The 23,469-nt window shown below is 37.9% G+C and overlaps 11 protein-coding genes across 11 annotated transcripts; 3 read left to right on the top strand and 8 right to left on the bottom strand.

Moving 5' to 3' along the window:
* Positions 1 to 272: 272 nt before the first annotated feature.
* C9374_009068 (uncharacterized protein) lies at positions 273 to 2,150 on the top strand (the record flags this gene model as incomplete). Its single annotated transcript, XM_044699214.1, has 1 exon — positions 273 to 2,150. One exon carries the CDS (start codon positions 273 to 275, stop codon positions 2,148 to 2,150), a length of 1,878 nt encoding a protein of 625 aa, XP_044544814.1.
* Positions 2,151 to 2,315: 165 nt separating this feature from the next.
* C9374_009067 (uncharacterized protein) lies at positions 2,316 to 3,392 on the bottom strand (the record flags this gene model as incomplete). Its single annotated transcript, XM_044699213.1, has 1 exon — positions 2,316 to 3,392. One exon carries the CDS (start codon positions 3,390 to 3,392, stop codon positions 2,316 to 2,318), a length of 1,077 nt encoding a protein of 358 aa, XP_044544813.1.
* A 156-nt stretch (positions 3,393 to 3,548) lies between these two features.
* Positions 3,549 to 5,411, bottom strand: C9374_009066 (uncharacterized protein; the record flags this gene model as incomplete). Its single annotated transcript, XM_044699212.1, has 1 exon — positions 3,549 to 5,411. One exon carries the CDS (start codon positions 5,409 to 5,411, stop codon positions 3,549 to 3,551), a length of 1,863 nt encoding a protein of 620 aa, XP_044544812.1.
* An 830-nt stretch (positions 5,412 to 6,241) lies between these two features.
* On the top strand, positions 6,242 to 7,813 carry C9374_009065 (uncharacterized protein; the record flags this gene model as incomplete). Its single annotated transcript, XM_044699211.1, has 1 exon — positions 6,242 to 7,813. The coding sequence occupies one exon, from the start codon at positions 6,242 to 6,244 to the stop codon at positions 7,811 to 7,813; it is 1,572 nt and encodes a 523-aa protein (XP_044544811.1).
* Positions 7,814 to 7,884: 71 nt separating this feature from the next.
* On the bottom strand, positions 7,885 to 10,564 carry C9374_009064 (uncharacterized protein; the record flags this gene model as incomplete). The annotated part of the gene is made up of 2 exons (XM_044699210.1): positions 7,885 to 10,118; positions 10,255 to 10,564. 2 exons carry the CDS (start codon positions 10,562 to 10,564, stop codon positions 7,885 to 7,887), a joined length of 2,544 nt encoding a protein of 847 aa, XP_044544810.1.
* A 417-nt stretch (positions 10,565 to 10,981) lies between these two features.
* C9374_009063 (uncharacterized protein) lies at positions 10,982 to 12,703 on the bottom strand (the record flags this gene model as incomplete). The annotated part of the gene is made up of 1 exon (XM_044699209.1): positions 10,982 to 12,703. One exon carries the CDS (start codon positions 12,701 to 12,703, stop codon positions 10,982 to 10,984), a length of 1,722 nt encoding a protein of 573 aa, XP_044544809.1.
* A 142-nt stretch (positions 12,704 to 12,845) lies between these two features.
* Positions 12,846 to 15,410, bottom strand: C9374_009062 (uncharacterized protein; the record flags this gene model as incomplete). Its single annotated transcript, XM_044699208.1, has 1 exon — positions 12,846 to 15,410. The coding sequence occupies one exon, from the start codon at positions 15,408 to 15,410 to the stop codon at positions 12,846 to 12,848; it is 2,565 nt and encodes an 854-aa protein (XP_044544808.1).
* Positions 15,411 to 16,064: 654 nt separating this feature from the next.
* Positions 16,065 to 17,052, bottom strand: C9374_009061 (uncharacterized protein; the record flags this gene model as incomplete). The annotated part of the gene is made up of 2 exons (XM_044699207.1): positions 16,065 to 16,909; positions 16,980 to 17,052. The coding sequence occupies 2 exons, from the start codon at positions 17,050 to 17,052 to the stop codon at positions 16,065 to 16,067; spliced, it is 918 nt and encodes a 305-aa protein (XP_044544807.1).
* Positions 17,053 to 17,242: 190 nt separating this feature from the next.
* C9374_009060 (uncharacterized protein) lies at positions 17,243 to 19,621 on the bottom strand (the record flags this gene model as incomplete). Its single annotated transcript, XM_044699206.1, has 1 exon — positions 17,243 to 19,621. The coding sequence occupies one exon, from the start codon at positions 19,619 to 19,621 to the stop codon at positions 17,243 to 17,245; it is 2,379 nt and encodes a 792-aa protein (XP_044544806.1).
* A 382-nt stretch (positions 19,622 to 20,003) lies between these two features.
* Positions 20,004 to 21,044, top strand: C9374_009059 (uncharacterized protein; the record flags this gene model as incomplete). Its single annotated transcript, XM_044699204.1, has 1 exon — positions 20,004 to 21,044. One exon carries the CDS (start codon positions 20,004 to 20,006, stop codon positions 21,042 to 21,044), a length of 1,041 nt encoding a protein of 346 aa, XP_044544805.1.
* Positions 21,045 to 21,217: 173 nt separating this feature from the next.
* Positions 21,218 to 22,837, bottom strand: C9374_009058 (uncharacterized protein; the record flags this gene model as incomplete). The annotated part of the gene is made up of 1 exon (XM_044699203.1): positions 21,218 to 22,837. The coding sequence occupies one exon, from the start codon at positions 22,835 to 22,837 to the stop codon at positions 21,218 to 21,220; it is 1,620 nt and encodes a 539-aa protein (XP_044544804.1).
* Positions 22,838 to 23,469: the final 632 nt, after the last annotated feature.

Below are 23,469 nucleotides of genomic sequence, written 5' to 3'. Positions count from 1 at the left end.
AGTGAGGGAAGAAATTACAACAGAGCTTGTGAGGCCCGGGAAACAACAAGCAGGTAATTTTTTGATGAAGATTTTTGAATGAAGAGATTATGGGTGGTGTTTCAAACGCCAATTCTGGATCCGTAATACACATGGATTCTTCTAAACAGGTCTTGAGATGTTGAATAACCATCAACTTCGAATGATGATATGTGAAACACCTTGGCATGATCTATCTTTTGGATAAACTTCAACTAGCCGTTACAAATTAAAATTTTAAAAAATCAAAAGAAATGCTTTCTCTTGGTTCCTCAGACTCTAATGAAGAACAAGCTCACCTCACCTTTCCTTCGCATCATCATCATGAAGAGTTAACAGGCCCAACAGAACAACAACGAGTGATTGTTGATTTTGAAGAATTTGAATCCTCCAAAGAGAATATCCTTCCACTCAAGTCTGGACGTCGAGCTGTGGATTTGAGAAGAGTTTTTGGAACGTTGAATCGTTCTTCTTCCTCTCCATCATTGAGAGGAGTTCTCAAAGAACGGAAAGATTTCATGACTGGTACGAGTTCTTCTTCTTCTTCTTCGTCAGGATCATCTTCCGAAATGATGATGATGATGAATTCTTCCAATCTTTCCTCCCGAATGAATCATTCTCCCATCTTTATGATGAATTCATTACTCAATTCCTTCCCAACCACTTGTTCCATTACTAGTAGCAGCAGCAGCAACATGATGATGATGACTGATGATTCACAAATTCTTCCCAATACTTGCAATCCTATTGATGAAGAAGAAGGGGAGGATGTGCAGGAGGATGCTACTGCAATTCCTGAAACATTTTCAAGCCTTACTCAAAACTCTTCATCATCCACTAGTAGTAGTAATAATAATAATTTTACCAATTCCTCTCCAATCACTACTACCAACCACACAACCAACACTACTCATTCCAATAATAATAACAATCCTGGAAATCGTCCCTTCTTTTGTTTCAACCACTTGATCCGTAAAGTGTGCTATGAAAATCATAACATGAAACCCAAACTGAATCAAGAACGTAAACATTATGAAAAGAGAATATCCTCTACGGCACTGGCCAATCATTTGGATCCTCTCAGTGTCTGGCTCGAATACATTGAATGGATTGAGAAGAATTATCCAACCCTTAACAAGTCCTCTCAATATGTTCCGACTCTACAAGCTTGTACCAAATATGTTCTCCTTTCCTCTCAACAACAGCATCAAGATCCTTCTTCTTCATCGAGCAGCTCTCTTTTAGAACGATACAGAGAGGATGAACGATATTTACAAGTGTGGTTGAAATATGCAGATCAGTGTTTGGATCCCATTGATGTCTTTACCTTTCTCGAGACGAAGAAGATTGGACTCTCTCATTCCGAGTTGTACATTCGATGGGCAACGGTATTGGAAGATCGAAAAGATTTGAAAGCAGCGGATGCTGTGCTTGAGAAGGGTAAACATCGAGGAGCACAACCCATGAAGGCACTGGAAACATTTCATACGGGAGTGAAGGCACGATTCATGAAGAGTATTCTCAATCGAGGAGGATTGAGCACAACTACTGCTACTACTACTAGTACTAGTACTACTACTGGACAAGTGACAGCATCGACAAATCAGAATGCTCAAGGAAATGCCGTGAATGTAAATAATAATGAGAATGGTGGAATTGGACAACGAGCTCCATTTCATCCATTATCGAAAAAACCTTCCTCTATTCGACCCACGACAGCCAAACCTCCAACCATGATGAAACCCATGAAAATGAAAATGAATAATCCAAGTTTGGCTCAAAAGAATTCACCCCTCAATAATTTTGTAGTGTATGACGAGTCGGTGAATCATGCTGAGAAGTTGGCACATGCAGCCACGACAAGAACATTACCATTTCAGATACAGAGAGATCATTGTAACTCTGCTGTGCCATCACAAGTATTGCCACGTACATTACCAAGCGAGCAAGAGGCAGAAAAAGAGAATAACGAGAGACCTGATAAGTGGACGAATTATTCAAATCCTCAATTTGTGACACAAGATGTGGATGATCTCACTACTTTCATGCTCACACCTCCACCTCAAGTGAGCAACGCAGTGAGTAAGCCTGCTTGTCATTTCTCGATATTTGTCGATGAAGAATTTAAATAAAACATTTCATGTTTTCAACTGCAGCCATCAACTACCCGATTCTTCATCAAATTTCTACTAAGCCCACTTACAACCCAATTACCTTTTAACAGTTGCTAATGAAAAAAAGATTTAATAAATTTGGGCACAAGTGCCAATAAATAATAAAGGGCGGCTGGGAAAGCGTTAATTCTGTACATGCTTGGATTTGAGATCGGTCACATTTGGTAGTTTTGTAGAGGAAGGCAACTCTGTTGTCGGCGAAGACAAACTTTGTGAGCGAGCTGACTCGGCATTTGTGATGGTGCTTTTTGGATTCTGCACAAACAAATGAGTTCCGTAAAACACCAAGAAGGTTCCTATTGCATGAAGCCACGTAAAGGTATTTCCAAAATAGAAAATACTAAACAATAAGCTCACAAACTTTCTAATGGTAATGGTCAATGTCGTTGTGAGCGAATTTGTTTGAGCTGTCAATCTATAGACACCCTTAATGCAAACAATTTGTGTCAACACGCTCAAAAGCATGTACCAATACAAAATTGGAAATTTCTGCATGGTTTCAAAATTTTCCACTAGATCATCTTTAAAGAAAATAAAACAAGGAATGGAGAGAAGATGCGAATAGAAAATATTCTCATTCTCATCACTGGTTCCATATTTCGAGTATCCATACGATTGTAAATTTCCTAATAGTCCAGTAGAAAATTGACTCGCCGTAAGTAGTATCAAACCCATGACCCAAGCAGTTCCGACAATTTCTTGTCCAAATACAATAGATTCACTCTTGTTGGATGCAACCACAGCAATAAATATTCCGATGGTAATCATCAGAACAGAAATAATCTTTTCTTTTGGTTGTGATTTACCAAAGAGTAAAATTCCAATCAATAAATTCATCAACAAGGAACTGCTTCGGAAGATGGTGTGTAAAATAATAGAAATATGATATTTGAATACTAAATTATTTACAACGGATTGGAAAAAGAATAAAAACACCAGTATAGAATAGAACCAGAGAGGAATGGCTCTCTTCTTTAAAGATTTTGTTTCCCAGTCAATATTATGCCGTAACGATTCAAGAGAAATAAATATGAATTGAATCAGAGTGAGTAGAGGTCCCATCTTTGAGTCCAAATTCAAAATCATTTCCAAGACAATCACATTTAGAACACATCCCGACATGATCATGGCTACTGATGACAGTGGACTATTCGGGTCCAGGATTGATTTTGCGTATTGAGTAAGCTGTTCCAGCATCATTTTTTTTGAGCAAAAAAGGTCCCTGATCAGGCTTAACAAGAGACCAACCTTTGAGCTTTTCTTCGTGCTGAGCGCTTTGAAGAAACTCACACAAATATTCGAAATCACGGAATGGTGACTACCATGGGTTTATTAATACGCCTTGGCAATCAGTCATTACATGTGGAAATCTAAAACACAAACATTAAATTCTTCCGTTAATGAATTGGAGAAGCAAGCTGCAACTCGGTCACCAGTTGAATTCCAACAAACTTCAAAAATGCTGCCAGTACCACGATAAGTCTTTACAAGCTTTCCATCGTGTACAGACCAAATGTGCAAGAATCGATCAAAAGAACCACTGGCCAAGTATTTACCATCAGGGCTAAATGCAACAGAATAGACTGGATCTGTGTGTTTTGTGAGAGAGTGCAGACATTTTCCAACATTAGGATCCCATAACTTGATGGTAGCATCAAACGAGGCGCTCGCCAAAACCATATTCCTATTGGGATAATCTGTTCCTGGTCCTGTAGGACTCCATTTGATTGTGTAAATTTCCTTAGTGTGCTCCCTCAAATCAAAAACACATCGTTGTGAAGCTGTTGATCCAAATGACCAAATCTTTGCTGTGAAATCGTCAGAGCACGATGCTAAAAGGCTTCCATTTGGACTCCATCGAATGGCATTCACTTCATCTTCGTGACCGGCAAATGTTCTAATTGGATCCTTAGTACCTAACTCATAAACATAAATCATGCGATCGGTTGAGCATGTTGCAAAAGAAGTATTATTTCTCCAATCAACATCCAAGGTAGGGGCTGTGTGATGAGCAAATTGTTGTTTTACAGTACCTGTTTCAATATCCCAAACAATGGCAGTGTTATCAACAGATCCAGACAATAAATAATTGCCTTGCTTATTCCATTTCAAGGAAAATATTGGTCCCTTATGTTGATCTAATACAGCCTTGAGTTGACCATCAGCTGTCCAAATTCTAGCTTTTCCATCGTAGGATCCAGTGGCAAGTTTCTTTCCGTCTGCGCTCCAGTCCAATGTAGTGACATCTTTTGTAGATACATGGATGTTTTCAAAGACAGGATCACCATGATTTAACACGATGGGTTGAGATGGAGCAGCTTGGGCTCCTACCTCGTTCTTAACTAATTCCCAAATCCTAGCAGTTGAATCTCCCGAACCAGATGCTAAAACGTTGCTACGAACAGGATTCCAAGCACAAATAAATACTTCATGGGTGTGACCTTTCAATTTCGTGACCTGACTTTCATCAATTACAATGGGCAGTTGTTGATCTTCTGTTGTTGTTGCTGATGGAGTTACACCCGACTGTACAGCTCCACCACTGTTGGCCATGGTGTGTACGACTTCCTCTTCATCTTGCATGGCGTGTGAGTCACGTGCGGAAGCAGTGGTGGCTGCTGTGGTTGTGGCTGCTCCAGAGGATGGTGTTGTGGTGGTTTGTTTTGATTTTTTCGAAGGTCTCCCACTGCCATTTCGTGCACTTCCCGCGGCCTTCTCAGCATTAGAATTCTTTCGTCTGCCTGTTGTTGTAGATGAAGGTGTTGAAGTGGTAGTTGTTGTTGTTGTTAGAGAAGAAGTGGTTCCTACGTTTGAAAGAGAAGACGAAGATATCGAGGATGCAATTTGTGTGGATGATTTGGATCGATTGGGTGTAGCCGTGGCACTAGTTGTTGTTGTGGTGGATGATGCGATGGAGTCTGGAATGGTTCTTGCAAAAAGCTTTTCTTTTGGAACGTCGGGTAGTAGCATTTCAAAAACGGTATCATAATTCACTTGCTCCGTCTTGTTTTTGATTCTCGTTTCAATCTCTAGAAATTGTACACCTTTCTGAATGAAAGATATGAGAACACCAGGAGGTATTTCTGAGCCTCTAAAACCACAATTTTGAACTCCACTTTCATTGGCAAAGGAGAACGCCGTATGTTTGAAACCTGATTCTTGGAGGTATCTGTAAATCATAAAGTTAACTTCATCACTGGTAAGATTACGGAAGGACATGATGATGATCTTAGGTTTGTTGATCTATTTTAAATGATATTGTTGTGTGGATGATGACGAAGGCTCGATGATGGTGGTCGAATTGAAAAATATGCTGCAGTGATGATGCGTGTCGTGATAAATAGATCTTTTAGAGGAGTATTTGGATATTATTCAATTGAATAATAATAATTAAAAGAGTCCTATGATGGTGATTGAAATTATTTAACTGTGTGGATATACTCGGATATTTAAAAAAACAATAACAACGGCGACGAGAAGAAGATTGTGGTGTTAAAATCTCTCTCAATCTTACTCCAAGATAAATTCCGTTATTATAATATATAATTTGAGAGTTGATTTGACTTGCAGAATATTCTATCTTTACAGAAATGTCTCAGAACAAGCCTTGTTGATTGGATATTGGTGCGTGTGCGTATACAACACGTTGATGATTGGTCCAAGATGAAGAAGATTCGAAATTTTTTTTTAATTAACATAAAAAATTGCAAATTTGGAATGTTGTTGTAACGTTTTTCTGGCTCGTCCCAGATCTAAAAGGCTCACAAGACCTGTCTTCTTGCTCATTAAATTCAATTGAATTCATTGAATGTTTCACATCTCACAAGTCCTGCTCTCCTAAAAGAACTCCTAAAAAATTGACATCACAACTCTCATCAACGACATTTTCATCATCTTTCGTTTCACACATTATTATTATTGGAAATATCATCAAAAACAACAACAATAATAATAACAACAATTAATTGGATACAATCACCATGAAAATCTTGTTGTTATTGCTGTTTTTTCAATGTTGTTGTTGTCTGTGGATGAGCCTTTTCCCGACAATGAACGTACAGGCACACCAACAACAAGTTGATTGGAGTTCTCTCACGTCCTCTCAACTCCATGCTCTTCCTCCGAGTGTTTTTCAAACAGCAAGTGCGTTCAATATTTCTCAAATTCCTCCAAACGCTTGCAATGGATTTCGTTCCGATCAATTAAATCAGTTAAATGGTGCAGCCTGTTCTGGTTTTCAATCTCTGGATTGTTTTATGAATATTACTTCAGAAGCCTTCTCAGGTATTTCATCCGATTGTTTAATTAATATTCCACCCTCAACGATACAAGTATTAAATTCTGAACAATTGAGCCAAATTCCTGCCAATTCCATGACTGGACTCACAACAACACAACTCTCAGTTTTAAATCCACAAACGTGTACGGGATTTTCAGCAGCTCAAATTTCCAATCTTCCCTCATCACCCATGTTTGATACTTGCCATGGATTTAGTGAGGGATGTTTCTTGAATTTACCTTTAACGAGTTTGAATGGAATGACCTATTCATGTCTATCTTCCATTCCGAAAATGACTTTAATTTATATGGATGCTACACGTTTTGCAGCACTCTCCATGGACACAGTTTCAAGTTTCAAAGCAGATCTATTTCAATTGTTTTCTGGAGAGACGTGTGCTGGTTTCAATGACAAGTCACTCTCTGGAATTCCCTATGATACATGTCGAGTGTTTACAGAGACTTGTTTGTCATACATGACGCCACAGGCCTTTCAAGGAATACAACCATTGTGTTTGAGAAGTATTCCGAGAAGGAGTTTGAGAGGTCTCGATGCTGCTCGTATTCAAATGCTACCTAATGTTGCACTTACCTTAGTGAGTCCAGACCAATTGAGTGAGCTCTATATTTATCGAAGAAGTGATTTATTGAATGGTCTTACCTTGTCACAAGCTCAATCCATTTCATCCAATACAATTTCTGTGCTCAAGTCCATGTTTCTGAATGGAGACTTGTTGGCCTATGACAATTTGCCTCAAGATTTTAGAAGAATGACTTGGCTGCACTTGAGCTCGACAGCTACAGCCTATACGAATACAAGAATCACTTCGAACGCCATTGTACAAATGCCAACATTTACGTTTGTTGGATTTTTAGGAATTCAAATTCAACAATTACCAGGTAATATCTTTCAAAATGCCACCGATGGGCAAATAAGCGCTTTTGATTGTGAGGCTCTCAGTGGTTTATCAGCTACACAAATTTCATTCATGTCACCTCGTTTGATGTGCATTGTGCAGCCCAATTTGTTTGAAAGCTGTGTGAAATTGAGCTCAATTATTGGCGTCACTATTACGCAATTTAACGAGTCGTTGGCTTGTGGCCAATTGTCATTGTCATGCCCTCAATTCCATGCTCTTTCCAAATCGCAATATGATTTCTTGATTTCCATGAATCAGACTAGTCAACTTATTGACTCGTGTGGACCCAATGTTTACAGTTCTGGCCCATCGATCCAACCTCATCCATCACATTCTTATGCCACTCGCTGTACTGTATTTTCGTGTGGATTGTTTGTTTGGATTCTTCTCATTTCCTTTATTTCCTTTTATTTATTAAATTAATAAATTGACATTCGTGTTTAGTGAATGAATTCCTTTAGTAAATTTCAATGTTTTATTTTCAGAATATGTGCTCAAACAGTTGTGACTTGAATAGATTCATTGGTGTGCTGTGCATGCTCTTCATCGTCATATGGAAGAGTTAAAGAGAGCGACTCACAAAATCGAGCAATAATGTTCCACAGGTATCCAATAAAGAATGATTCTGATTCAGCATCCTCAGAGAACTGAGATGTAAAGAATGGAATCATTTTCAAGTGTTGCTCTGCCTTACTCATGGTCCAAAATTGAGATGCCTTTAAAATGTTTTCCATATAAGTTTCTGAACTCCAATTTCTCGTTTCTTTTTGTGACAAGTCAAGATATTCCTCAAATGCGTCAGTAGAACTATTCAAATCCAAAGGAGAAAGATGTGACGTTGCTGTCATGGATGCAATTTTAGGATCGCTACTTGTTGTCGCCGGTGAAACTTTCCCAAGCTCAATATTTACAATATTTGAAATTTGTAAATCAAAATACTCTATAATAATCTTTAAGTTGTGAATAAAATCTCGAAAAATTCCAAGGTCTTCGAGTTTTTTGACCACTCGTCGTTGATACAGTAACTCATACACGAGTCTTAAATTTTTTCGCAAACCGCCTTCCTTATTGGTTGTGAGTATACAATTAATAGTCTCTAATACAAGCTTCAACAGTGATAAATAGGTTTCTTTTTCTTCAGTATTATCTGAAAGACTCACTTTTTCATACTTGATGGTTAATAATCTTGTAAGAGTGACCATTCTTTGTGCTGTATAGGTATGAATATTCGAGAAATACGGACCAGAATTTGATATAATGGCCAAACAAAAACTATTCAAGTACATGTCCTTTTGGTGTGTAATATTATAATGAACGAGTGAAATTAAAACCGCAACAATTAAACTTCCAAGTCGAATCTCATCTAAAATTCTCTCTGTAAACCATGGAACCGAAGGAATGACTTGTTTGTGAGTATTAATTACAAATAATGAGTCTTGGGTCAGCAAGGTGAGAACGATCAATAATGTGTACACGTGATTAGCTCTCTCTGTTTTGGAATTGTAAATTTTGTGAAGAAGTGGAAGTAATATGGTTTCAGGATCTCCTCTCGAAAGAACAAACTCTCTAAACGACTTGTTTTCATGTAACAGTGCATAGGTCAACACAGTACATTCTTCTTCTTCAAAGTCTCGCACAAGTGATGTATACAATTTTTCAAATGACATTCCAGCTTCGGTCACATCTTTACTCGGTTGATATTCTAAAGAAGTGTAATCTGAAAAGTTCCATAATTTGTGAGAGCTGAGAGAGTCGTCCGAGTTTTGCAAATTAGAAAAGAGAGTAAGATATGGATTTGTGATGGAGCTATCGTTCTTACGATAGAAAATTAAGAGTAATAAATTCATAATGCTTCTTCGTCCCAGTAGCTCTGGAAGCATTTCACTTAGCCGTTCGCTGTATTCCATTTCTTTGGTTTCTTTGTAAAAAAGATTTCTATACGCATTGTAAGGAAGGTACAAAAGGGAGGTTGCTGTTTCTCCAAGTTTGGAAAATATTTTCTGCAAGGTCGAACGAATGGATATTTGGAATGGAGAGGCTTCTTTTTTTGATAATCGATATACTATATGATTCTGAAGGAGTGTGTGAATCAGCCTATTGGGATTAAATGATAAACAATTGGATTTAAAATGTTTTCTGGTTTTCATGATGTGAATGGCTTCCTCCAAGAACACATTGTGCTCTCTTCCAGATTCCTTAATTTTTCCAATAATTTCATTTTCTTCTTCCATTTCGTTCATTACTCCTCCATAGAGAGAGGTGCTAAACAAAACTAGTAGACAGTTCATGACTTCCAAATGCAATAAATAGTTGTGAATGGTAACTCTAGATTCGCTCAAAAACAAGAGAGTAGATTCCATGAACACTCTAACAACCAATGGAGAAGAAATTCTCTTATTGGGTTCAATTTCATATTCAGGATTTGCCTCTTCATCAATGTAGCAATAATTTTCATAAATGTTTGGAGAGAGTTTAAATCCTGGAGGTAAATGATTCAAATGTGCCTTGAGAAAATCGGCATTATTTTCACAATCCATGATAATTCGATGAATTAAAAACCTGAAAATCACCAATGCATTGCAAGTGACCAGAATTGATTCTCGATCTACGGTTGTTGAAGACTCGTCATTATTTTCTTCAGACTGTCCAGCATTGACTCTATTAAGTAGCCATTGTGATAACGTCAGCATGAATGAAACCAGTGACCCGGTGTTCAAATTATTTGTTTCTAAATTTTTGAATAATAAATTCAGTTTCGTTAAAATATGTAAACGGTGATTATATTACCCAGAATGAGCACATAATGATACAAACATGTTATATTCAATGAAATAAATTTCAATCTTATAACTGTATATACATACGCATCAATGATCCATATTTAAATAAATGTTTTTCCAAAATTTCTGGATGAAGCAAAGACAGAGGGAAATAATCTCCAACATTTAAAACCGATGATGAAGAAACGGCACGAGCTACTTTTCCAATTGAAGATATACTCTCGGATGTGGATTGTTCCGAAATGATAGCCTGGGAAATGGATAAAAGAGAAGAAGAAGCAAACTTATTCCAGAATTCATCGTGATCCCGAATAGGCTCTGCACCACACAACTCATTCAGAAAATCATTTTGTCCAATTGAATTGCCAACTGCTGAAGAGAATTTTGTTCCCATATTGATTTGACTATTGTTGTGATGATATAATGATGATGAAAAACACACGTATATATATATTCAATTCACAAGTTTCTTGATAAATGTAATGAGATGTAATTAGATGAAATTTTCCATGTAATGTCCAACAACAGTATCGTGGGCCAATTGGTAAGATCCGAAAGCTTTCGGAAGTTCCTCCTCGTTTTAACGACACAATTTTTTTGTACAAACGACACACGAAGGAGATGACCGTTGGGCAAACGCATGACTTGGCTCAATGGATTGTTGCGGAATATTCTTCTCTCAGCAGAGTGTGATTCTGGTTTTTGAGATGGAAATCCACAATAAATAGTGTGTATTGTATTGTTATTCACATTGTAAGACACTGAGGCTACATATGGATGCCATTATTTCACAATATTGATTTCATATGATTTAATAAAACAAGCCTTCCAAATGGTTTCTCTCTCCATCGTTAATTCCATAAAGATAGGGACTTTTCTTGAGAATGTCACACAATGGTGTGGCGGGACATCCTCTAGGCAGAAACAAGTATCTCAAATTCCTCAGTTTTGGAGTTGAGGCCAACACTTGAACCTCCTCAACACTCAAAGGTTGCCCTCTCATGTTGAGATAGGTTAAATTCTCAAGCTGTGAAAACTCTCCAAAGAAATTCATGATGAAATCATTCTTCTTATTTGTGCACGTGAGATGAGTGAGTCGTGCCATGACCGGGTGAGAAGCAAATTGTTGAATCTTTTCCGGTGAGACCCAGTCAATGTTTGGTAAATACAGTACTTCTAAATACTTTAAATGGTCGAGAGACTGTAAAATACTATCCATGGAAATTCCATCGTTTCCAGCAAAGTCCAGAACTTTGAGTTTGGGAAATGCTTTTGACAGTTCTAACAAAGTACTCGAAGTAAGAGTTCCTTGTCCGGACACATTCAAAGCAGTGAGATTTTTCAAGTACTTGCTCGTGATCAATGGCATGAAATTTGTGACTTTTGTGTATCCAATCCTGAGTGTTTCTAATTGTGATAAATTTTCGCAATTGGTCAACAATGTCAACCCATGATTTGAAAATAAGCAGCAGCAATTCATATCAAGAGATTTCAATGATGAAATATTCTTACAGGAGATGAATTGTTCAAACTCTGCATCCGAGCTTGGTGAAAATAAAAGGCTCCTACTTTTTTTCATTGGTCCGTTGAAAATTGCAATAATTTCACGAATGGAGACGGCAGTTAAAACACGCCCAAACTTAAATTCTTCAAGATTTGATAAATTTTTACACGTTGCCAAATATTCGATACCTTCTGTTGGAATGTTATTTTCTTGTAAATTGAGTGAGATAAGATTGTTAAATACTGAACTATGTTCAATGTATTTCACTCCATCGAATGAAATGTCATTTCCATACAAATCAAGAGCGGTTAATTGTTTAAGGGTTGTACTTTGTGAAATCTCATACAGTCCAGCATCTCCAATCTTGCAGGTCAACAATTGTAAATCTCTCAAATTTGACAGGTAGGGAGATGAACAAATTCGTTTCACACACTCTTTTCCAAGGATTTGATTCATGCGTAAACATGTTAAATTGGAAAACAGTGGGTTTGATACAATTAATGAAATAGATTTGTCGTGTATACGTGCAGAGAAGAGATCAAGATGCGTTAAATTTTTTAAATTCTGACAATTGATCATCCCTTTCACAATAGAATCATCAAAGTACCTCTTATCCAATTGTAATTTTTGTAAATTCGGAAAACAATTTAAATATGTATCCAATCTCTGAAGTGAACAACACGAATCATCATCAAACACATCAATTAGATCCATATCTTTTGATAATTGAGACAATTCTCGTCCTCCACAAATTCTCAACGATTTTACATGTTGAAAATATCCCTTCTCACAACATTCTATAAAGCTCCTCGTTCTGTAAACATTATTATCCAAAAAGACTTTCAATTCATTCACGGATGAGAAAGAATTTCTCGTAACAATACGATCGGAATGTTTACAAACCAAACGAAATACTCTATACATCCAAACATAATCGAAATGAATGAATATTTGACAATGAAAGACTTCCTCAGGTATTTCGCAAAACGCAGGAACCCGGAATGATGAAGTTATTATTACTGAAGACATTTTTTAAAGTTGTGAGCTCTATCCACACCAACTCGCTACCTGTTCCTTTGGGACTAACCAGAGATCTGGTGTCTAAATAAAGCTCGATGCATTTTTTAAAGTTGATCAAAGAGACTAGTGTCGCCAAAGTAAAAACAATGTTTCAAATCTCAATTTTAATATGGGCAAATGGACTTGTCGAGTTTGAGGATACTTTTCGAGTGTCAGTGGTTATGTATTGAGAAAGGAATTCCTTCAATTCTTCGTTCGAGTGAATAGTCGCTCCCTTACTGGAAAGAATGGGTCGATTCTCAAAAAACTTTGAATTCTCAACGTCTTTCGATTCCAAAAGATCTGAAATTTCTCTGAGAATGCACTCTTTGAATTGATCCATAGTAATGAGACTTTTCACAGTAAAGACTCTTTTTTGATTCAACGGAAGAATGGTTAATTTGATAATCACGGTTGGTGCTGACTGGATATCTGTTAACGAAGAAGAATCGAGCGGTGATTTCGAAAGAACAAGTTCTTGAGGTTGTGAAAGAGATCTTTTCGACCTATGATGATGAACGTCCATGGTAGGTGTTAAGGAAGAGGGTGAAGTAGAGGTTGAGGTGATGGTTCGAGCATGATTCCCTTGTTTTTGCTTGTTTAGATAATATCTTGTCAAGACTTGATTCACTTCTCTGATGAGTTTTTTCTTGTGTCCCAATTTTACCATTTTCAACTTTTTATAAAGTTGTTCCATTTTCTTTTGTTGAAGTTCCAAATGGGGTGGTTGGAAGTCTTCAGATATTTCTTGTCGTGAGGAAAGGTTTGTTGAGTTGTTGTTGTTGTTGCTGTTGCTTGTATGGATGAACGGTATATTTGAGGAGGAAGAAGGCTCGTCATGATTAGGATCTCTATGCTCAAAAACTTCCTTTTTTAGAATTCGTAGATCAGTTCCCTTAATATCATGTTTTTTAATTTGATCCACGTATTCAGGTAATTCCAATTTCAGTTGAAAGAATGCAATGGTTTGTTGAGAAGTCCATCTTCGTAATGGAACTGTTTCAATAAATGTCAATAAATTGTCATGATCCTCTTCTGCATTGAATGAATCATCCTCTAAGATTATGGAATCACCACTGATTTCTCTACCATAAGAAGAAGAGTTGTTCTTTGCTGAAGGAGAACCCAATATAGTTGGCGATGATGATGGAGAATGTTGTTTCGATTCTTTTCGTTTGAAAAGTTTTGAAAAAAAACCATTACTTGGAGAGGAGGTTAATACTGTGGTGGATGAAGATGAAGAAGACACCGATGAGGAGGATGAATTCGTACTGATACCAGAAGGAGAGGAATCTCCGGCTTCACTACTGATGTTTTTGTTGTTCGATGATCTTGATACATCTGGTTGTTTTTCTTGATAGGATGATGATGAATGAGAGGATGAAAGAGTGAAGGAGTTTGGTTTATGATTCAAACTCTGCTCAATCACTTTGGTCAGAACAAAATGTTCAAATTCGTCTGAAGCCTTAAATTCCTTAAAGGATTCGTTTTGGAGTTGTAACCGAACTTCAAATTCGAGTTCTTTAAACATTTGAGATGTATTCCACCAGTTGTATGTGGTTGAAGAGTTAGTTGAGGATTGGGAGATGAGAGCCGATAATTCAAAATTGTTGTTGTTGTTGTTAAGCTGATCATGATCATTGGAGGTTATCATGGTGATGGGAGAAGAACCCAAAGATCCATCTCCACTGCTCACCATCGAGTGAGTGTGCAAAAGCGCTTCGGGAGAAGAGAAGGAGGATGAATGAAAAGTAGGTGGGGTTGAGAAGGAGGGCATGGATTCTGTTGAGTTTGTCATTTGGGAATGAAAACTTGAAGGTGTTGGAGAAAAGGAAATGCTATGACTATTAGGGCTGCTGCCAATGATCAAGCTCTCATGAAGACTGGGAGAGGACATGTAGAGTGAGGATGAATCATTCCATGAAGAATGCTTGATTGCACTATTCCAGGATTGTGAGCTTGTTGTACTCGAGTTGGTCGTGTTGCTTTTTTGCTGCCCGAGTTGATGCGTTAAAAATCGATCCATTCTCTCAAGGGCATGAACTTTGGCAGCTCGACCCACGTTTAGCTCACTCACAGCACCACTCACCAAGAATTGCTTTCGAATTTGTTGCAAGCTTTCTTCGATCGATTGTGTGTGATGAGGAGGTATCTTTTTCAGAGCATTCAACTGCAACAGGAATTCCAAGCTTTCTTCACAACGTTTCTTTTTCAAAAATTGAAGAAATACTTGAGATGCTTCTTCATCTTGAATGTATTGAGACAAGGTAAAATACTTGTCCACATTAATCACTCGTGGAGTGCGTGGAGGTAGAGGATGAGATTGGTCTTCTTGAACGGAAGGAGAGGGAGATTGTGGATTTGTAGTTGTTGATTTGGTTAGCTGTAAGGGTGGAAGTTTGAAAGGTTCTGGTTTTGGATTCGAGAGTTGTGTCGACGAGGATTTTTTAGTGCCCGAAATTTGTGAAAATTCTTTGGACGGAGAATGGCTCACGGCGTCAAGGCGGTTTTGAATTGTGTTGTCAACTTGGAATGAAGAAACAGACGAAAAATCCGTTGTGTTAAAAGAGGCTGATGAGGCCGTTTTGGAAATTTTGGATTTCGGATGAATGACAGCACCACTGGATGGCTGCATCAATCCCTTTTGATTACTGTTTTTGCTTTGAGTGAATAACATGATGACGTCGATGATGACAGTTTAAAGATGTTGGTTGACAGTGTTGATTTTGGTTGTATCGATTAGTGCCTCCAGTTATGGAAATGATAGACGGAGTGTGAAATCTTTTGTGCTGCAGAGTACTCTCTCAAAAACACTGCGTTGTCACCTAATCGGTTGTGGTTCTATTTGTTTTGGACAAACTTCTTATTGAGTGGCATTCAACGACAATTTTTGCAGCAACGGAGCCTTTGCATTTAATTTTGCCGTATTTGGACAAATTTAAGTGATTGCAACGAAATTCAGAGTTTTACCTGATGCAACAGAATATTCTGCTTTAGCACATTTCAGAGTGAAGTATTCTTGCTCATGTTTTGGAATGAGTTGGTGGGCTATGTGAAAAACGTTCATATTACTACTGTCCAGCCAAAGTACAGCTGTTGGAAGAGGCTCTACCTATTTTTCAAAATGTTACATCTTGAAGAAAGAATTCTCTTTCTCAACCCTGACAAAAGCAGTTATATAAACACACAGCGCATATCAATTGAATACATGATTGTCCTTCGTGTTTGGATGATTTAATCTCAACCACCGTTGTTTGTGTATTTCGGTCACGAATATCATGTTCTGAACAGCCAGGCATTCCTCAATCACCAAAACTCGTTCATGATCATTTCACTCTCTCATGCGCTTGGTTCCATGAAGCGTTGTGAAAAGTCTAAAGAGTTCACTTTGTGCATCGGCATCTCCTTGATTCGCCGATTGTTGATACCATTCAATGGCTTTTGAATAATCTTTTTCAACGCCCTTTCCATTTTCATACATCCATCCCACACTATATTGTGCCTCTGCATGACCTTGATTAGCCGCTTGTTCATACCATGCAAATGCTTTGGAATTGTCTTGTACTACTCCTTCTCCATTTTCATACATGCAACCCAAGTTAAATTGTGAAATCATGTCTCCTTGATTTGCAGCTTTTTCATACCATTCAAAAGCTTTGGAATAATTTTGCTCCACTCCTTTACCGTTTTCATACATATAAGCCAAGTTAAATTGTGAAATTACGTCTCCTTGAGTGGCTGCTTGAAGATAGTATTCAAATGCTTTAGTGTCATTGGGTAAGGTTCCTTTTCCATGTTCATACATTTGTCCTAAGTTACATTGAGCTCGAGCATTACCTTGATGAGCAGCTTGACGATACCATTCAAAAGCTTTGAATTCGTGTTGTTCAATACCTTCTCCACCCTTTTCAAAAATTAATCCCAAATTAAATTGTGCTTCCTCATGTCCTTGAGTGGCAGCAAGTTCATACCATTCTACAGCTTTTAAAGAATTTTGTTCAATACCTTTTCCATTCATGTACATGCATCCAAGTTTAAATTGTGAATCACTGTGTCCTTGTGTTGCAGCTTGTTGATACTCTTCAAATGCTTTGGAATAATTGGGCTCCACACGACAGGCTCCATATTCATATATTCGGCCCAATTGATATTGTGCTTGAACGTTTCCGAGATTGGCTAGTGTTTGAAAATATTTCAATGCATTTTCATCATCCTCTAGTTTCAATACAATATTCTCTGTGAAAACCTGTGCTCGGATTTAACGAAAGTTCGTTCGTTGGAGGCTGCGGTCGTTCTTCGTCTGTGAGATCCGTTTCCATTTTTTTGTTTTAGAAGACTTTTGCCTCTTGATCAACAGAAACAAAATCTGATTAAAAGCGTTGGCAAGCAATTGGCATGACAAACATTTCAAGCTGGTATTTTGTGAAGATGTCAACGGTTAGATGTATTAATTTCAAAGTGTCATCATTGTTTTTTTGACAGTATTGTTTCAAAATTTGTCTCAAAAGCTTATTTCTTCTTCTTTGAGTCTCCTGAACCACTCGATGCTGATTGACCACCATTACTCTCTCTATTCTTTTCATCAATAATCTTTTGTTGAATATCAGGTGTGACAAGACGGTGAGTAAAGTATTCCATACTGCATTCACCCTTTCCTTGAGTTAAACTTCTCAAAATTGTTGTGTAACCGAACATTTCCGATAGTGGAACTTCTGCCCAAATAGTCCAAGATGCATCGCTTGCACTTCTTTCAGAGTTTGTAACTTGACCACGTCTTTGATTAATGCTTCCCAAAACTTCACCTTGGAATTCTTCTGGAACAACAATTTCAACCTTCATGATAGGTTCAAGAATAGCTGGTCTTGCCTTGTCGAAAGCTTGTTTGAAAGCTTGAACGCAAGCAATTCTAAAGGCCAATTCAGAAGAGTCGACAGGGTGAGTATTACCGTCACTCAAAATTGCCTTAACTCCCCATACAGGACATCCAATGAGTGGTCCCTTCACAACAGCTTCACGGAATCCCTTTTCACAACCAGCAATGTAACTTGGTGTGATGGCATTACCAATAATACGGTTTTCAAACACGAACTTTTCTGGAATATCTGCCATTTCGCTGTCATCCATTGGCTCAATGTGTCCAATAACCTTAGCATATTGACCAGCACCACCGCTTTGCTTCTTGTGAGTATAGTTATATTCTCCTCGCGATTGAATGGTCTCACGATACGCAACGTATGGCTTACCAACAACGACCTCACAATCAAACTCACGTTTCATTCTTTCAACATAGATATCCAAGTGCAATTCACCCATACCACTGATAATGGTTTGGTTACCCTCTGGATCGAATGTGACCTTAAATGTTGGATCTTCACGTTGGAATTTGCTCAAAGCCTTTGCAAATACAGCTTCCTTAGTACGTTCCTTGATTTGAACAGACTTGGAAACGACTGGTTCGGGAATGTACATGGTTTCCAAAGTGAACTTGTTCTTTACGTTGGAAATAAATGTGTCACCACTAGCACAATCAACACCAAAGAGAGCACAAATTTCACCTGGACCAATTTCTGAAATGTCTTCCATTTCATTGGCGTGCATTCTGACCAATCTTGGAACCTTGACCTTTTCACCAGTTCTAACATTAATAATAGATGTACTCTTCTTCAAAGAACCTTGATAAACTCTAATGTAGGTCAATTGTCCGTATTTTCCTTCCTCCAATTTGAAGGCCAAACCAATAAATGGCTTTGAACTGTCAGCATGAATTCTTGTTTTTCTTTCAGATTCAGGAACGCCTTGTTTATCATCAGAGCAGTCAATAGCATAGTTAGGAACTTGGGCAGGATTTGGCAAGTAACGAACAACACCATTCAACAAGGCTTGAACTCCAGTATTCTTCTTAGCGCTACCCATAAAAACAGGAGCAAATTTGTTGGCAATTGTAACTCTACGAATGACTGTGTGAATGAAGTCGACAGTAATTTCAGCATCATCCAAATACTTTTCAGCAAATTCGTCATCCACTTCTGCCAATCTTTCAAACAATTCATTTCTCTTGGCCTGTGCTTCTTCCAAATACCTTTGAGGAACTTCCTTCACAACTATTTTCTCACCATTGTCACCTTCAAAATAGAGAGCCTTCATCTCAATAATATCAATCACACCTTGCAAGTTATCCTCCAAGCCCATTGGAATTTGAACAGCTGCTGCGTTCAATTTTAATTTGTCTCTCACTTGTTGAATGACACGATTTGGATTTGCACCCAAACGATCCAACTTGTTAATGAAACACAATCTAGGAACACCATATCTCTTCATTTGTCGATCCACAGTCAACGATTGAGACTGAACACCACTCACACTACACAAAATTAAAATGGCACCATCCAAAACTCTCAATGCTCTTTCAACCTCAATGGTAAAATCAACGTGTCCCGGAGTATCAATAATGTTGATATGGTGATCTTCCCATTTGCAGTGAGTAGCAGCACTTTGAATAGTAATACCCTTTTCTCTTTCAAGGTCCATCGAGTCCATGGTAGCACCAACTCCATCGGTTCCTTTTACTTCGTGGATTTCCTTGATACGTCCTGTATAGTACAGAATGCGTTCAGTGAGTGTTGTTTTACCCGAGTCAATGTGAGCCGAAATACCAATGTTACGGAGTTTAGCTAAACTTAAAAGTTGCTCTTTTGATAAATTCTCCAATACCGAAGCATCATTGGTATCAATTAATTCCATTCGGTTTACGGAGAGTTTTTGAGAGAAGCCTCTTTTATGTGTTGTTGAGTTCAGCACTACTTGAGCGGTAGTAGTTTTAGGCTGTTGATGATGACTCAAAGCAGAACGAAGGGATGAAGAGGCTTGGCGGAGGAGGGTCTTTTTCATTTTTTTTCTTCAAAAAACAACAAAATTTTGATTGAACAACAAACCTCTCAACACCTCTCTACGAAATAATTAGGGTGACACATAGTGGTTACCCTTCAACTCGAGCTAACTTACAAACTCACAGCAGCTAGAGTTTTGGTGTTGGAATAGAGTATCGCTTCATCTTCACATCCTAGACACCCAGAAACCATTGCCTAAAGTCGCTCCTGAACCAAATGATGATGATGAACAATACTTTGAAACCATTACTTGTTATAAATGGCGTCTTGCAATTACGATCTTAGTAGCAGGAATATTAGCTTTTTTACTTTACAAAGGTTTATCGACCATTACTCTATTCATTTTATATGGTTCTCGCCTTCTTACACCCGATTATGGAGAAATGCTCAATCGAACTTTTATCTCATCCAAAATAGAAATGAATTTTGCACCCGAGCTTAATTCCATCCAGGAGGAAATGTTTCATGAATTCAATTCAACTCTCTACAAACTTCATCATTGTAGTCTAAGATCCAAGGTTTTATTTTATGGGGAGAGCGGAATTGGAAAGACCACGGTAATGAGGGCTGCTCTGCAACGATTCCATCCAAATCCTTTTATATATATTGATCTAGAAGCTGAATTATCATGGAAATATTTAGCTCAAAGTTTAGGTATTTCCCCTTGGAACGAAAAACATTCGCTAAAGGACTTGATATACAATACGATTGTAAGCTATACAACGAGATACAAAGAGAACCTGATTAATAACTGTCCCGTATTAATTCTGGATTCGGCAAACAGAAAACCAAACATTACTAACCAGATTATTCAATTTCTAAGAAACGAACCAACTTCAACAATTGCCTTAGTAGTGTTGTCTTCATATAGAAATTACCACATGATAAACAACGCAGGAAGAAGAGTCAAACAGATAGAGTTATTAGAAGCCTCCAAATCTTTTGGTGTTAGCTTCTTGAGAGGAAAGGAAATTCCGGAACATCTGATTGAGGGAATTTTAGAAAGAACTGGTCAGAAACCACTCTATCTTCAAACAGCTGTGGAATTATATAAGGATAGACAAACCAATACTGAAGAGTTTCTCCAGATGCTTAAGCACGAAATTTTTAATATCATCTATGACTTTTTTGTGAGATTGTCTTTGCCTTATCAACATGCAATATACGATCTGGCAAACCTTTTGATTAATTCACCAAATACAATGCTTGAAGAGGACATATGGCTATCATTTTTAGAAACAAGCCATCCGAGTCTGACCTCCAACAAACATATCACCTTATTATTTAATGCCAACTTAATAAGAATGTCAGGACGTGCCATCTACTTCCAAAACAAGGCAACAGAAAATTATTTTAAAAAGAACATTCATCAACTTTGTAAAACGGTTAGCAGAAGAAAACCAACTCTTAAGTGCACCAATTAAATTTCAAGGTATCACATTGTTTTTTGATATTCCTGCAACTCATTTGTTTGTGGATTGAACAATATGTTTAATAGACAATAATTCATGGTACGTGCTACTAGAGATGAGTTGACAGCGCATACTGTGGTGTTCGTTTTACAATTAAGGTGACCTCTTAATTTTGTTTGTGTTTATCATTTATTGAAACTACTACAAGCCAAACTAGCATTGCTCATTTTACGAGCAAGCTTAGACTGTTCATGCACAAAACCAATGATTTGATTGTAGTTTTGAAGCAACTTGTCATCCACTTCTGACCACAAAAAATCAGTATGTCCATACTCTGGTTCCACTAAAATTCGACATTGTTTGAAAGCACCATGATGACAGGAAGTGTTGTGGTCATTGTTCTTGCCTTCCATACTGCAATTCTTACTTGTCATCTCATTTAGTGAAGAGCAAGTGTCACATCCAAATTGTTTCAAGCTCTCTTCAAAATCAACAACATTATCTTTGGCACCAAGGCATACCATAATAGGTGGTACATAGTTGGACGTCGAGGAGGAGGATGAGGAATTTGTGTCATGACTGCTAATAGTGGCTCCCATATCATGCTCTCCAGAATGATACATCTCTTTCCATTTTGCAAGCATGGAATCAATGGGGTAGACTTCTTGATCATTAAATTTCCTTAAACATCCACCAGTTCTCAACATGTTAAACCAATGAGTGACATTATTCACAGATGTACAACCGAGAGGTATATTCTTGAACCATTCGCCCTTCATTGGATCATTTGGGAGAGGTTTTTGTTGAATATTTAACCATCTCAATGCACGTTCTCCCATATATCCAATAAAGTTTTTAGGGAGTAAGAGTTGTGAAAAGGCCACACCCACAACAAATTCACGGTCTCCAAAGAAAAACCTTGGAATTTTCATGAGACCTCTCAGAATGAGACCATTTGGATTCTTCTTCAAGAAACATGCAGGTGAAATTCCAACAATGGCAAACAGGTAATTCTTATAATGTTCAAGCTCAGGCAAACTGAGAGCTGCAAACAATTGACCTGCGCCTTGTGACATGCCCATCCAACAAATCTTGTCCTGTCCAGTTGCGTGCCTCACAAAATCAATCATGGCTGGCATGTCATAATAAATAATTTCGTCAATTGAAAATTTCCAAAAATCAACTTCGTCATGCAATCGAGAAACCAAATGTTGTTGACCAAACCATGAAGTTCGATTATTTCCAAGCCAAACATCAAATCCTCTGCGTGCCAATTGAAATGCCAAAGAGTCTTTATGAAGGCACCAAACAGTCATACTCTCCAATAAACCATGTTGCAAAAATACGACTGGTTTTTGTTTATGCAATTCACGATCGTGGAGTAATTCTTCAAGTTGTTGAGCCGATTTGCAATAATTGATGGTTGAGGGATGAAGAGTATGTGATGTTGATGTTGCTGCTGCTGCTGCTGGAGGATGAGAACCCGAAACAGATTTGTCTTGTTGTTGTTGTTGTGGATCGGATACTACTTCAGTATGAGCCTCCTCTTCCTCTTCCACTTGGACTTCTCCCTTATACATAATTCTTAGTAGCTGTAATCGACAGCCGTCCTTCGTTTTACAGGTAAATACTTTACATTCAAAACCATCAGTTCGGTTAATGAGATGTTCCGTAAAGCTCTTTCCCTTCTCATATACGGTACTATCCAATACGGAATAGAGGTATTTACGACACGTATTAGCAAAGGCTGTCCATAATATACACAGAGAAATGAATAATAAAAGTAAATGTTGAAGGAGGGACATGTTGGTGAATGAGTAGAGGAGAAGACTCCATCCCGAGAAGGGAGAAAGTGAGGAGAAGGAGACGGGTGTGGATGAATTGAATTGGAACATCATAGCGGAGAGGAGAAGAAGGGCTGAAGTGATGAGGATGAAGATGATGATAAGGATGGAGGTGGAAATGGTCGTTTTTGATGTTGTTGTTGTTGTTGGTTGGTAAAAACTACTCTTTGATTTACTACACAGCGAATGATGATTTGATTACTACTATTATATATTCAGAATGATTAGAATAATAATTATAACTACAAGGTATGTGTTGGGAATGATCCGGACCACGTGTGTTGTTGTTGAAAACGAAAATTTAACGGTAAAAAAGATGACGACAATTATTTGAAATCGCAAAGAATGCAACAATGAATGACTTTTGGTGTCTGCAACAGGAGAAGGATGAAAATATGGATCAACAAAATACTGCTTCTTTCGTTTGAACACAGAGCCCGACTGTGTGTGACGCACTTGTTGCTGTTGGGTGAGATTGAGCTGTGTGAGCGGAAAACGAAGGAAAATTTTTTTGTTTTGATAGTTTGGGTGACGGGCTGAATCTGGAGGAAAACGTTTGAACCTTCGAACATCGAAAAGGTCGCGTCACTTGC

Source organism: Naegleria lovaniensis, assembly GCF_003324165.1.
Source record: "Naegleria lovaniensis strain ATCC 30569 chromosome Unknown tig037, whole genome shotgun sequence".
NCBI classification, from domain to species: Eukaryota; Heterolobosea; class Eutetramitea; order Acrasida; family Naegleriidae; genus Naegleria; species Naegleria lovaniensis.
This window is presented reverse-complemented; position numbering and strand designations above follow the sequence as displayed.